We start from the raw sequence: 13,025 nt of genomic DNA on the forward strand, positions 1-13,025 counted from the left end.
CACGAAAATGACTGGCAGGAACAGGCCAGCTGGTCCATCAAGCTTGCCCCGCAATCATGTTGGCCGGAGCAACATGACTAGACACATCCTACCGCACCCCCCCCTCCCCCTGCCACCTCCACCCTAAAGCCCTCTCCACTCCCCGCCCCTCAGCCATGTAATCTCCTGGGAGAGGCAAAAAGCGGCCAATAAGGGAAAAAGCTCTCGAAAATGTATCTTTGAACCTCTCAGGTGATCAAAACCAGTCAAGGAGATCAATTTTACTGTGCAGACATTAACTGTTAATCCACTTATCTGCCATGTGATGCAATCTCTGCCCCAGTCAGCCTGTGGCTCAGTGGGCAGCACTCTCACCTCTGAGTCAGAAGGTTGTGGGTTCAAGTCCCACTCCAGAGACTCGAGCACAAAAATCTAGGCTGCCACTCCCAGTGCAGTGCTGAGGGAGTGCTGCACTGTCGGAGTGTGCCATCTTTCAGATCGGATGAGATGTTAAACCGAGGCCCCATCTGCTCTCTCAGGTGGACGTAAAAGATCCCATGGCACTATTTTGAAGAAGAGCAGCGGAGTTAACAAAAGTACTTCATTGGCTGTAAAGTGTTTTGGGACGTCCGGTGGTCATAAAAGGCACTATAGAAATGCAAGTGTTTCTTTTCAAGGACGGGTCCAGCTCTCTCTTGAAGGCGTACAGAGAGTCAACACCCACCACAGCAGCTGGCAATGCATTCCAGATGCTCACTGCTCTCTGGGAAAACAAGAACCACCTAACCTCCAGTCTATGCGTACTCTTACATAGTTTAAATGCATGTCCTTTGGTCCTGTTTAGCTTTTAATTCCCTGCAACCAACACCGGCAAAAAACTGGTTACAGTATTCGGTGTGCTGTATTTACCTATGTAGCAACAGATATTTTCCTTGAAAAATTAATGCCTACTTTGTGAAGTGGTTTCGGTTGTCCTCAAAAATGCGATAAGGCACCACATGGTCAAGATGGCACCCGAGACGGTCCGGTGCAAGCGCGCTCTCCCTGCTTTGGGCGGCCTGCTCTCACCGCTCGCTCCCACAACCGGAGCGAGGTGTTCGGCGAGTCGGGCGGAGGCAGCACAGCGCGGCAAGCAGCAGCAGCCACGTCGACCCGCTAGGGCACGTCGGCCGGCCGCTCCTCAGCGGGAAGGGATTCCGACTGGGAGGAGGGGAGCCGAGCATGGCGGCCAGAGGCTGGACCGGAAGCGGGAGAAGCAGGCCTGGGCCGTCGGACCGTGGAGCCGGCGACGGTGAGGTGGAGGCCGCGGCGACCGGAGGATGTGTTGGGCGAGTCGGGCGGAGGAGCGCAGCGCATCGGGACGCAGCAGCAGACTCGACGACTCGCAGTCCGACTGGGAAGAGGGGAGCCAGGAATGGTGGCCAGAGGGCGAGTGGGAGAAGCAGGCCACCGCACGTGGAGCCGAGCCGGCAACAGTGAGGACATCGTGCTCCCACTGCCACTGGATGCCAAAGAGTTGACTTTCTGAACACGGCGCTGTAAAAATAGCTGACGTGTCTCGGTGAGCTCCCACAGCTTTATTGTGGGAGTGATTGGGGAGTAAGCATTCCATTGTACTAGTTACATATGGCAAATAAAGAATCTTGAATCTTGAATCTTGACATGCATGAAAATTCTCTTTCTAAATTCCTTGATGAACTGTCGACATGAAAGAATGATTCGAGCAGACTGCCATGAATCGGCCTGTTCTTTTTTGAAAAAACACCCATACTTTTCTCCTTGCTTCCACCTCCACATCCCCCACCTGTGGAATATTTTTAGCAATGACTCAAAATTAGTTGATTAAAAAAATACATATAAATGAAGCAAAATCTACATAAATTATTTTATTGTCCATGGAATGAGCAATTTTATTTAATTTAGCTGACTTATATAATTCTTTTTATTGCCTGGCGCTCTGATTAAATGAGAATGCTATTCGGTTAGCAAAACAAATGCCGTGACTAATGCTTTGAGGATATAATTAATCAAAATTAAGCGACCCAAATGTCTGGCAGAGTCTCGTATTCCAAGATCCTCCTTTAAATATCAAAGCAGTAATATATCAATTCTTAAAACAACCTTCTGCAGATCTATTTACTAATGGAACATGCAGAATCTGTGCAAGACTCAACCTCAAGCTAATTAACCCTACAGATACTATAGAGAACCCGCGCTCACCCAATTTGCAAAAGCACGAGAGAGGTTATGAGCTTCTTGGGGGCGAAACTGGACCCCCTTATTGCGCCTGTTTTTTTAGGCAAAAAAGGGCAAAAAGCACCAGTTCACGGGGCTTGCACCTTGATGTACATCCAACGCCATATGGGATTGAGTGATATTTAGGCATCCTTGACGATCACCTCAAACAGGCTTTATGCCCCTTGCATATGCTAATGAGGGGCCAAGTGCCTCTTTTACGAACCCGCTCTGAAATTCGGCAGCACTGGACGCACCGTGCACCAGGCAAGCTCCACTCAATTTCTCCAGCTCTTCTGCAGCCTGACCAGCAGACCTTAAAGGGGCTACCGGAAGCCGCTAACAAAAGAGTAAGTTTTTGCTTTTTAAACTTACCTCAGTGTGCTGCCAGCCCACATCTCCCGATATAGTATCGGGGCCAACCTAAGCACGAGTGCCAGCGTCGCACTGGAGCCCACTGACAAGACATCTCTAGATGCCTGATTGGCATCCTGCGGCTTGCTGGAATTATGGTGATGAGGCCCAAGGCCAAATGTGGGACGAGTCTCGGGCCTCCACCTTCTGGTGCGCCGAGTGAAAACGCATCACCAACCTCGTGCTCAGCAAAAGGGCCTGAAACAATTTCTCCCCCCTTGTTTCTCCATTGGGGATCTCATGGCTCTTAGAATCGCTTTGCACGTGTCAGCCAGTGGCTCAGTGGGTAGCACTCTCGCCTCTGAGCCAGAAGGTTGTGGGTTCAAGTCCCACTCCAGCGACTCGAACACAAAAATCTAGGCTGACACTCCAATGCAGTACTGAGGGAGTGCTGCACTCTCAGAGGGGTCGTGAGGTGCTGAACCGAAGCCCTGTCTACTCTCTCCATGACACTATTTCAGAGAAGAGCAGGGGAGTTAGTCCTGGGTCAATATTTATCCTGCAATCAACATCACTAAAACAGATTATCTGGTCATTATCACATTGCTGTTTGTGGAAGCTTGCTGTGTGCAAATTGTCTGCCGTGTTTCCTACATTACAGCATTGGCTGTAAAGTGCTTTGAGAATGTCTGGTGGTCGTGAAAGGTGCTATAGAAATGCAAGTCTTTCTTTCTATGAATGCTGTATATTGATATGATGATTAAATGATATATGGGAACCAGAGATATGATATGTACTGTATCATCACATCAGTTTTACCCAACAATAATGTGTCACATAAACATATTTAGATTACTTGGATTTAAAGGAATAAATTGCCTTCCTTCCTCTCGCTTAACTCTCCTTCTCCAGCATGGAGTTTGCAGTTTGCACATTTGGATTCTGCATTCACCTACAAAACCACATTAACTGCACTTCATCAAGCAATTCATAACAGTAAAGTGCATTGGGATGTCCTGTGAGATGTGAAAAGAGACTATAAAAATGTGATTACTTCCTTCTTACTAGATTACTTGCTGAAATGTGCAATAGGTAGTGCTGCCGCTACCTGTCCTTGATTCAAAATCACTCTGTGACTTCACTCTGCCCTGTTAGTGGAATATTCTCCAGTTATGTATCTCAGTCCACATCCTCCGTTTCTCTGACTGTGGATCATTCCCCTGCCCTCTGAAATTCTCCTATAGAAGCACCTCACCTTACTATATCTGTCCCTTCGTTCATAGGCCGCCAAAAAAAATTCTCTCTTCAAATACACGTTCAATATCTGCTGCCTCCCTACCCCTTCTTACTCAGTGTCCACCTCATTCCTTTGTAGACTGTTCTGCAATATTCTCTTATTGGCTATGCTCTTATCTATAACGTCAAGTTGTTGCTGTATGGATATATTAATACATATCTTTATGGGACTCAAGTGCTGGATAAGAGGTGTGATTAAGTTTCTCGCTATTAGTCTCATTTAGAAACAATAGGAGCAGGGGAGTAGGCCATTCGGCCCTTCGAGCCTGCTCCGCCATTCAATATGATCATGGCTGATCCTCTATCTCAATACCATATTCCTGCCCTCTCCCCATAGCCCTTGATGCCTTTTGTGTCCAGAAATCTATCTGTCTCCTTCTTAAATATATTCAGTGACTTAAGACTCCACAGCCTTCTGTGGTAGAGAATTCCACAGGTTCACCACCCTCTGAGTGAAGAAATTTCTCCTCATCTCAGTCCTAAATGTCCTACCCAGTATCCTGAGACTGTGACCCCTCGTTTTAGATCCCCCAGCCAGGGGAAACATCCTCCCTGCATCCAGTCTGTCTAGCCCTGTCAGAATTTTATACATTTCAATGAGATTTAAAATAACTTTACAAAGTAAAAACACTGCACAAATCAAATGAGTTTGTAATTATTAACATTCAGATAAAAGTATCAATGGGCAATTGCTGATACTCTTCTTCCAACTTTTACCCGACTGAATTTTCTCCTTAATCACAAGCCTCAACTGCCGTCAACAGAACTCATAGGGCATCATGTTGAAAGACATACAAATACACTATATTAAATATTTCACTACATCAACTAAAAATTAAAAGCACTTTTAAAATTATGATCTAAACAAGCACTCGATTGCGCTGGTTCAGGGAAGATTTTACATTTGGCGATATGCAAACGAGTTTGAGCGGAAACTTGAGAAATGATTCACTTTCAAAAACTGCCACATTTTTTTAACGCAATTTGCACCCGGATGGCCGATTGCGTCCAGATCGGAAACTCTAGCCCATGTTTAAATATCCAAATTCAACTTAGTGGAGGAAGACATTTTAAGGAATGTTGTTTTATTTATTCTGAGGCTGGATGCTCAATGTACGACGTACACTACTTTCATAGGGCCCTCATTTCCCGTTAAACTGGTTGTCCGTTTGCTCACCCACTTGTGTCTGACTGTATGTAGTACTTACTGATTTTCGTTGCTAGAACAGAGATGTTGTACTGGGAAATTTCCTCTCGGTCCAGAACATCATTGGTAGCAATTGTTCCATCAACCTCATCGATGGTGAATAAACTCTCCTGGTCAGTGCTCTCATCAATTGAGTACCTGTGTTGGCAACAAAATAAGAGTTTTCGCATAAACGTTTTTGCATACGCCATGAGGTTAAACATAGAATCATAGAATCATAAAAATGTATGGCACAGAAAGAGCCCATTCCGCCCATCGTGTCTGTGCCGGCTGAAAAACAGCTCACCAGCCTAATCCCACTTTCCAGCTCTTGGTCCATAGCCCTGTAGGTTACGGCACTTCAAGTGCATATCCGAGCACTTTTTAAATGAGATTAGGGTTTCTGTCTCAGCCACCCTTTCAGGCAGATCCCCATCACCCTCTTGGTGAAAGCATTCTCCTCAACTCCCCGCTAATCCTTCTACCAATTTCTTTAAATCTATCCGCCCCCCCCCGGTTATTGACCTCTCTGCTAAAGGAAATAGGTCCTTCCTATCCACTCTATCTAGGCCCCTCATATTTTTATACACTGCAATCAAGTCTCCCCTCAGCCTCCTCTGTTCCAAAGAAAACAACCCCAGCCTATTCAATCTTTTCTCACAGCTAAAATTTTCCAATCCTGGCAACATCCTCGTAAATCTCCTCTGTACCCTCTCTAGTGCAATCACATCTTTCTTGTAATGTGATGACCAGAACTGCGCGCAGCACTCTAGAGTCACAGAGTCATTGGGGGGAAAATTGGGTGAGTAGCGCCACCTGTTAGCGCCTAAAGAGGCAGTCAGTGGCTGTAGCGCCACTGGCTGCGCCTCCCGCGATATTCAGCAGGGGCGCTAATGGTGGTGTTAGCCTTTTGCGCTGCGCCGCCACCGATGATGTCATCGGTGTGCGCAGCGCCCCATTCGCGCCCCGATCGCGATATTTGGTAGCGAACACCCGCGCCCGGTTCACGGGGCCTTGCTGCGCCGGCAGAGGCGCAAGTTAAGGTGGAGGTGCAGGGCGGCCGCTTTTTCGGCGGCCGCCTGCCAGCACCTCCGTCCCCGGCCTTCTGGTCCCCCCCCCCCCGCGGCATTGCCGGCTGTTTCCCGAGAGCCCGGCACTTCTCCTTGGTGCCGGGCTCTTTTGCCGGCACTCGCGATCGGGGCTCGCGCTGCTGCAGGCCCCTCCCCCTTAACAGTGGGAGGAAGGCCTACAGTACCGTAGCGTGCTGTGCCACAGCGTGTGGCGCTGCGGCACGCAGCGCTGCAAAATTCACTTTCAGCGCCCTAAGAGGGACGCGGAGCGCCTCGAGCCGCGCCCCGTCTCCCTCTAGGGGCACTTCAACTGAATTTGCGGCGATCGCTAATGTGGCGATCGCGGTGCAAATTCCAGCGCCCAGGCGAACTTTGCGCCGCTTGGGCACCTCAGGCCAATTTCTAGGCCATAGAGTCATAGAGTTGTACAGCACAGAAAGAGGCCCTTCGGCCCATCGTGTCCGCGCCAGCCATCAAGTCCTGTCTAATCTAATCCCATTTTCCAGCATTTGGTCCGTAGCCTTGTATGCTATGGCATTTCAAGTGCTCAGCCAAATGCTTCTTGAATGTTGTGAGGGTTCCTGCCTCTACCACCCTTTCAGGCAGTGAGTTCCAGATTCCAACCACCCTCTGGGTGAAAAAGTTTTTCCTCAAATCCCCCCTAAACCTCCTGCCCCTTACCTTGAATCTATGCCCCCTTGTTATTGACCCCTCTACTAAGGTGAAAAGTTCCTTTCTATCCACCCTATCTATGCCCCTCATAATTTTGTATACCTCAATCAGGTCCCCCCTCAGCCTTCTCTGCTCCAAGGAAAACAACCCCAGCCTGTCCAGTCTTTCTTCATAGCTGAAGCGCTCCAGCCTAGGTAACATCCTGGTGAATCTCCTCTGCACCCTCTCCAAAGCAATCACATCCTTCCTATAGTGTGGCGACCAGAACTGCACACAGTACTCCAGCTGTGGCCTTACCAGCATTTTATACAGCTCCATCATAACCTCCCTGCTCTTATATTCTATGCCTCAGCTAATGAAGGCAAGTATCCCATATGCCTTTTTAACCACCTTATCCACCTGTTCTGCTGCCTTCAGGGATCTATGTACATGCACACCAAGGTCCCTCTGATCCTCTGTCTTTCCTAGGGTCTTACCATTCATTGTGTATTCCCTTGCCTTGTTAGTCCGTCCAAAATGCATCACCTCACACTTTTCAGGGTTAAATTCCATTTGCCACTGTTCCGCCCATCTGACCAACCCATCTATATTGTCCTGTAGCCTGAGGCTTCCCGCCTCGCTATTTACCACCCCACCAATTTTCGTGTCATCTGCGAACCTACTGATCATACCTTTTACATTCACATCCAAATCATTAATGTAGACCACAAACAGCAAGGGACCCAGCACCGATCCCTACGGTACCCCACTGGACACAGGCTTCCAGTCACAAAAACAACCTTCCACCATCACCCTCTGCCTTCTGCCACTAAGCCAGTTTTGGATCCAATGTGCCAAGGCACCCTGGATCCCATGGGCTCTTACCTTCCTGACCAGTCTCCTATGCGGGAAAGCCTTACTGAAATCCATGTAAACCACATCCACTGCACTACCCTCATCCACACACCTAGTCACCCCCTCGAAAAATTCAATCAAATTGGTCAGACATGATCTTCCCTTGACAAAGCCATGCTGGCTATCTCTAATTAATCCCTGCCTCTCCAAGTGGAGACCAATTCTGTCCCTCAGAATTTTTTCCAATAATTTCCCTACCACTGATGTTAGGCTCACTGGCCTGTAATTCCCTGGTTTATCCCTACTACCCTTCTTGAATAATGGTACTATGTTAGCTGTTCTCCAGTCCTCTGGCACATCCCCTGTGGCCAGAGAGGTTCTGAAAATTTGTGTCAGAGCCCCTGTAATCTCCTCCTTTGCTTCACATAGTAGCCTGGGATACATCTCGTCTGGGCCTGGGGATTTATCCACTTTTAAGCCTGCTAAAACCGTTAGTACCTCCTCCCTCTCGATGCTAATATGTTCAAGTATATCACAGTCCCCCTGCCCGATTTCTATGTCCACATCGTCCTTCTCCATAGTGAGCACAGATGCAAAAAATTCATTTAAAACCCCACCTACATCCTCTGGCTCTACACACAGTTTGCCACTTTGGTCCCTAATGGGCCCTACTCTTTCCCTAGTTATCCTCTTGCCCTTAATATACTTATAAAACACCTTAGGATTTTCCTTTATTTTGCTTGCCAGTGTTATTTCATGGCCCCTCCTCGCTCTCCTAATTTTTTTAAGTATCCCCTGCACTTTTTGTACTCCTCTAGGGCTTCCTCTGTCTTTAGTCCTTTGTATCTGCCAGAAGCCCCCCTTTTTTTCCTAATCCATTCTCGTATATCCCTTGACATCCGAGGTTCCCTGGGCTTGTTGGTCCCACCCTTGACCTTTACGGGAACATGTTGCCATTGTACTCTCTCAATTTCCTTTCTGAAAGACTCCCATTGCTCCGATGTGGATTTAGCTGATCCCAGTCCACAGCGGCCTAACTCGTGTTTTATACAGTTCAAGCATAACCGCGCTGCTCTTATATTCTATGCCTCTATATAATCTATTATACTATATTAATATAAACTTGTCTCAGGTGGATCCAATGATTTCATTCAAATGAATGGATGGCGGGATATAGTTCAATTTGCTTATGGCTGTGAATGCTCAGTCGTTGAGTATATTCAAGACTAAGATAGAGAGATTGTTGAACTCTGGAGGAATCAAGGGATATGGAGATCGAGCAGGAAAGTGGAGTTGAGGTTGATGGTCAGCCATGATCTTATTGAATGGTGGAGCGGGCTCGAGAGGCTGTATGGCCTCGTCCTGCTCCTAATTCTTAGGTTATGTTCTTATCTGTTTGGTAAAGAAAAAACAAGACATTCACAGAACGCTTGGCTTTATTTTTCATATATAAAATACTAGTGTAAATCAGAAATGAGAAAAAAAACTCATGAGTATCCATCAACCAAATGGTTTCAACCCTTGTCAGAAAATTATCATTGAAAAATTACAGCCTTTAATTTGATGCATTGACAGAAGCAGTAGGAATGGTTGGTGCACTAATTTGACAAATGCAAATATACCATTTACATAAATGGTAACCTAGAAAACTTGTAACAGCTGATTAACAGCTTCAAAAAAACCATGACAGCACAAGAATGGCTCTTATTATAAGCCTATGACAACAAATTAAAAACAACACACTGGTACATGAACACCCGAAGAGGAGGAAATACAAATCTTGAACGGACAAAATTGTTGGTTCATATCTGAAGGGCCTGGGACACGCTTCTCAGGCAATTTGAAATGATTACATAAAAAATGATACATTGTGATTCTTTTTCAGCACTTTCACACCTGACAATTGAGTGAATTTTTAGTCTAAAAAAAAAGGAAAGGTGAGATTCGGACCCCTGCGGATGTTGACACACTAATGGAGGTCCGAGTCCTAATCGCTATAAAGACAGTCGGGGTAATGACATGATCGAGCATTGCCAGAGGAGAGCCAGCGTCTCAGGAAACAGAAGTGGGACCCGCCTAAGGGGAAAGCTAATGGAATACTGGGTTTTATTGCAAGAGGCAGAGAATATAAAGGTGAATCTATATAAAACCTTAGAAAGACAATGGTTGGAGTATTGTGTGCAATTTTGAGTTCTATGTCATAAAAAGAAGGTTGAGGCAACAGAAAGCATACAGCTCAGATTCACTCGGTTGTTGCCTGGTATAGGGAGATGCAAAAATGAACAAAGACTTGAAAAATTGGGAATTTTTTGTTAGAATAGAGGAGATTAAGGAATGGTTAAAGAGACGTGTTTAAAATAATGAATTGATGGACAAGACTAGATAGAAACTGAGCATTTCCAGTGATTAAGGAGTCTGGAATGAGGGAACAGAGATATAAGATTAAGGCCGTGACTTCCCCTACCCTGGCGGGTCCGGCGTGGCTGGGGCCGGTGGTGGGTCCCGACCCCGCTGCTGACTCCAGCCCGCTGTCCAAAGTGATTTTACATTGAGTGGGCTTGTTAAGCCTGCCCAGCGCGTTTGCCGGCCAATTGAAGGAAGCGGGTCTGAGGACATCACTTGATGACGCCTCATCAGCCGGTTTTCTTAAAGGGACCATGTGCAAATTTATTTTGACATTTGTCCTGTCAGTGTTCTACAGCATTGAGGTGCTGCAAACACTGACAAGCACTGCACAAAGGTGCACGGCTGCACCCAGGCTCTCCCAGAGGAACAGCACACAGGGGGGTCCTCTTCCCTTCCCATGGGCAGAAGAGACCGCCCCAGGACACCAACGCAGCCTGGTTGCACATTGCACAGGAGGGCACCAGCAGGGATGTCATCAGGAGGACCAGGCTGCAGTGGCTCAAACCTTTTAATGATCTCAGTAGATCACGAAACGTTACTGCAAAGCCACACTCAACCTCATCCTCCTGTGCCACTCAACACATTCCATCACTCTGCCTTCCCTACCCTACTCCTGCACATCCTTACTCACACCAACATACCTTGCACCTCCACCCCTCCCTCTCTCTCTATCTACATTATTACATCCCCATCTCACTAGCCACCCCTCACACTCACCCTCATCCTAGTCCAAACATACCAACTAATAACACACAAGGGTAGGCGCTTGTGTGTTTTAGCCAAAGTTCAGATGAATTTTCTGTTCATGTGCTGTCAAAGATTGAAATCTTAATTTTCAACACTTTGTGTTCTTGGACAGATTTGTGTGCACCTTTGGAAGTGGCTTAGTGAGTTGCAGTAAATGGTGAAACATAACGGTACCCTCCGCAATGGTGCTGAGTGTGAAAGGAAAGGCTTGGACATTGTAGGGCTGCTTTATGTTGGTGTGGGGTGGTGTCAACCTGGCATATCATGTGGCAGCCAGGGTGTAAAGCATCAAGTGAAGTAAATCTGGCCATGGTGAGGCCATCCCTGGCCTCCCAAACAGCAATGTGCTCGGGTGCTGATGCCCTCTGTCCTGTGCAGCATCAGTTGATTGCGGAGAAGGTTGGTTTTGTTATTGGTGCTGCTGGTGTGCCTGGTGCTGCTGGTGTTGGGGCTGATTGTGGAGGGATTCTGAGGACCAAGGTGAGATAGTTTCAAGGGCACCGATGCTGATATAATAGATGGCAGGTGAATTTGAGATGACAGAAGCGATCTGTCAATGGTGAGAGAGGTTGTTCCAATGAGGTGACACTGGATACAGAGTTTACTCCAAACACTTGCAACCTGCACAATGGTCAATCTGTCTTCCAAATGCAGTAAGCAACAGCTTCTGAGCTTGGAAAGTGAACACCTGTGAGATGGGAGCTTTTATAGTACACTAGCTGGAGTGCCCGGCGGTGCCGAGGGAACTCAAGAACCCTGTGCCATATTTATAAAACTGTTTATGAGACTGTTGGGATTGAAGAACTCTTCCTAAGCACCCAGGAGGTGGTTCTTTAACTTAATTTTTTGTTAATGGAGAACAAATAATTTTCATATATATAAATGAGTTTGTCTGTCTGTCTGTCTGTGTGGGAAGGAGAGAGAGAGAGAGGGAAAGAGAGAGAGGGAAGGAGAGAGAGAGGGGGAAGGAGAGAGAGAGAGGGGGAAGGAGAGAGAGAGAGGGGGTAGGAGAGAGAGGTAAGGAGAGAGAGGGGGAAGGAGAGAGAAAGGGGGAAGGAGAGAGAGAGAGAGAGAGAGGGGGAAGGAAAGAGAGAGGGAAGGAGAGAGAGAGAGAGAGGGAAGGAGAGAGAGAGAGAGGAGAGGGAGAGAGAGGGGGAAGGAGAGAGAGGGGGAAGGAGAGAGAGAGAGAGAGGGGGAAGGAGAGAGAGAGAGGGGGAAGGAGAGAGAGGGAAGGAGAGAGAGAGAGAGGGAAGGAGAGAGAGAGATAGAGGGAAGGAGAGAGAGAGAGGGAAGGAGAGAGAGAGGGAAGGAGAGAGAGAGGGGGAAGGAGAGAGAGAGGGGGAAGGAGAGAGAGGGGGTAGGAGAGAGAGAGGTAAGGAGAGAGAGGGGGAAGGAGAGAGAGAGAAAGGGGGAAGGAGAGAGAGAGAGAGAGAGGGGGAAGGAAAGAGAGAGGGAAGGAGAGAGAGAGAGAGAGGGAAGGAGAGAGAGAGAGAGAAGGAGAGGGAGAGAGAGGGGGAAGGAGAGAGAGGGGGGAAGGAGAGAGAGAGAGAGAGGGGGAAGGAGAGAGAGAGAGGGGGAAGGAGAGAGAGGGAAGGAGAGAGAGAGAGGGAAGGAGAGAGAGAGATAGAGGGAAGGAGAGAGAGAGAGAGGGAAGGAGAGAGAGAGGGAAGGAGAGAGAGAGAGAGGGAAGGAGAGAGAGAGGGAAGGAGAGAGAGAGAGAGAAGGAGAGAGAGACACAGAGAGAGAGGGAAGGAGAGAGAGAGAGAGGGAAGGAGAGAGAGAGAAAGGGAAGGAGAGAGAGAGAGAGAGGGAATGAGAGAGACAGAGAGAGAGAGGGAAGGAGAGAGAGAGAGAGTGAAGGAGAGAGAGAGAGAGAGGGAAGGAGAGAGAGAGGGAAGGAGAGAGAGCGGGAAGGAGAGAGAGAGACAGCGAAGGAGAGAGAGAGAGGGAAGGAGAGAGAGAGAGAGAGATCAGGAGAGAGAGAGAGAGGGAGGAGAGAGAGAGAGAGATAGAGGGGGAAGGAGAGAGAGAGAGAGAGAGAGAGGGAAGGAGAGAGTGAGGGAAGGAGATAGAGAAGAGAGGAAGACACCCCGGGGAAGGGGCTGGACTCAGAGCCCCCTCTCTCTCCCTCCCTGCCCTCTCCCTCTCTCTCCCCTCTCCCCCTCCCTCCCCGCACTCTCTTCCTCCCTCTCTCTCCCTCCCCTCTCCCTCTCCCCCTCTCCTCTCCCTCCCTCTCTCCCTCCCTC

At 48.0% G+C, this 13,025-nt stretch overlaps 1 protein-coding gene across 1 annotated transcript in view; it reads right to left on the reverse strand.

Moving 5' to 3' along the window:
• Positions 1–13,025, reverse strand: part of LOC147117871 (cadherin-12-like) — a 327,937-nt gene that overhangs the window by 93,938 nt on the left and 220,974 nt on the right. The window contains exon 8 of the mRNA XM_085989253.1: positions 5,073–5,209. Coding sequence (XP_085845379.1) covers positions 5,073–5,209 — 137 coding nt within the window. The remainder of the gene's footprint in view (positions 1–5,072; positions 5,210–13,025) is intronic.

This window comes from Somniosus microcephalus, chromosome 5 (genome assembly GCF_052327205.1).
Source record: "Somniosus microcephalus isolate GS21.2 chromosome 5, FLI_Smic_1.0, whole genome shotgun sequence".
NCBI classification, from domain to species: Eukaryota; Metazoa; Chordata; class Chondrichthyes; order Squaliformes; family Somniosidae; genus Somniosus; species Somniosus microcephalus.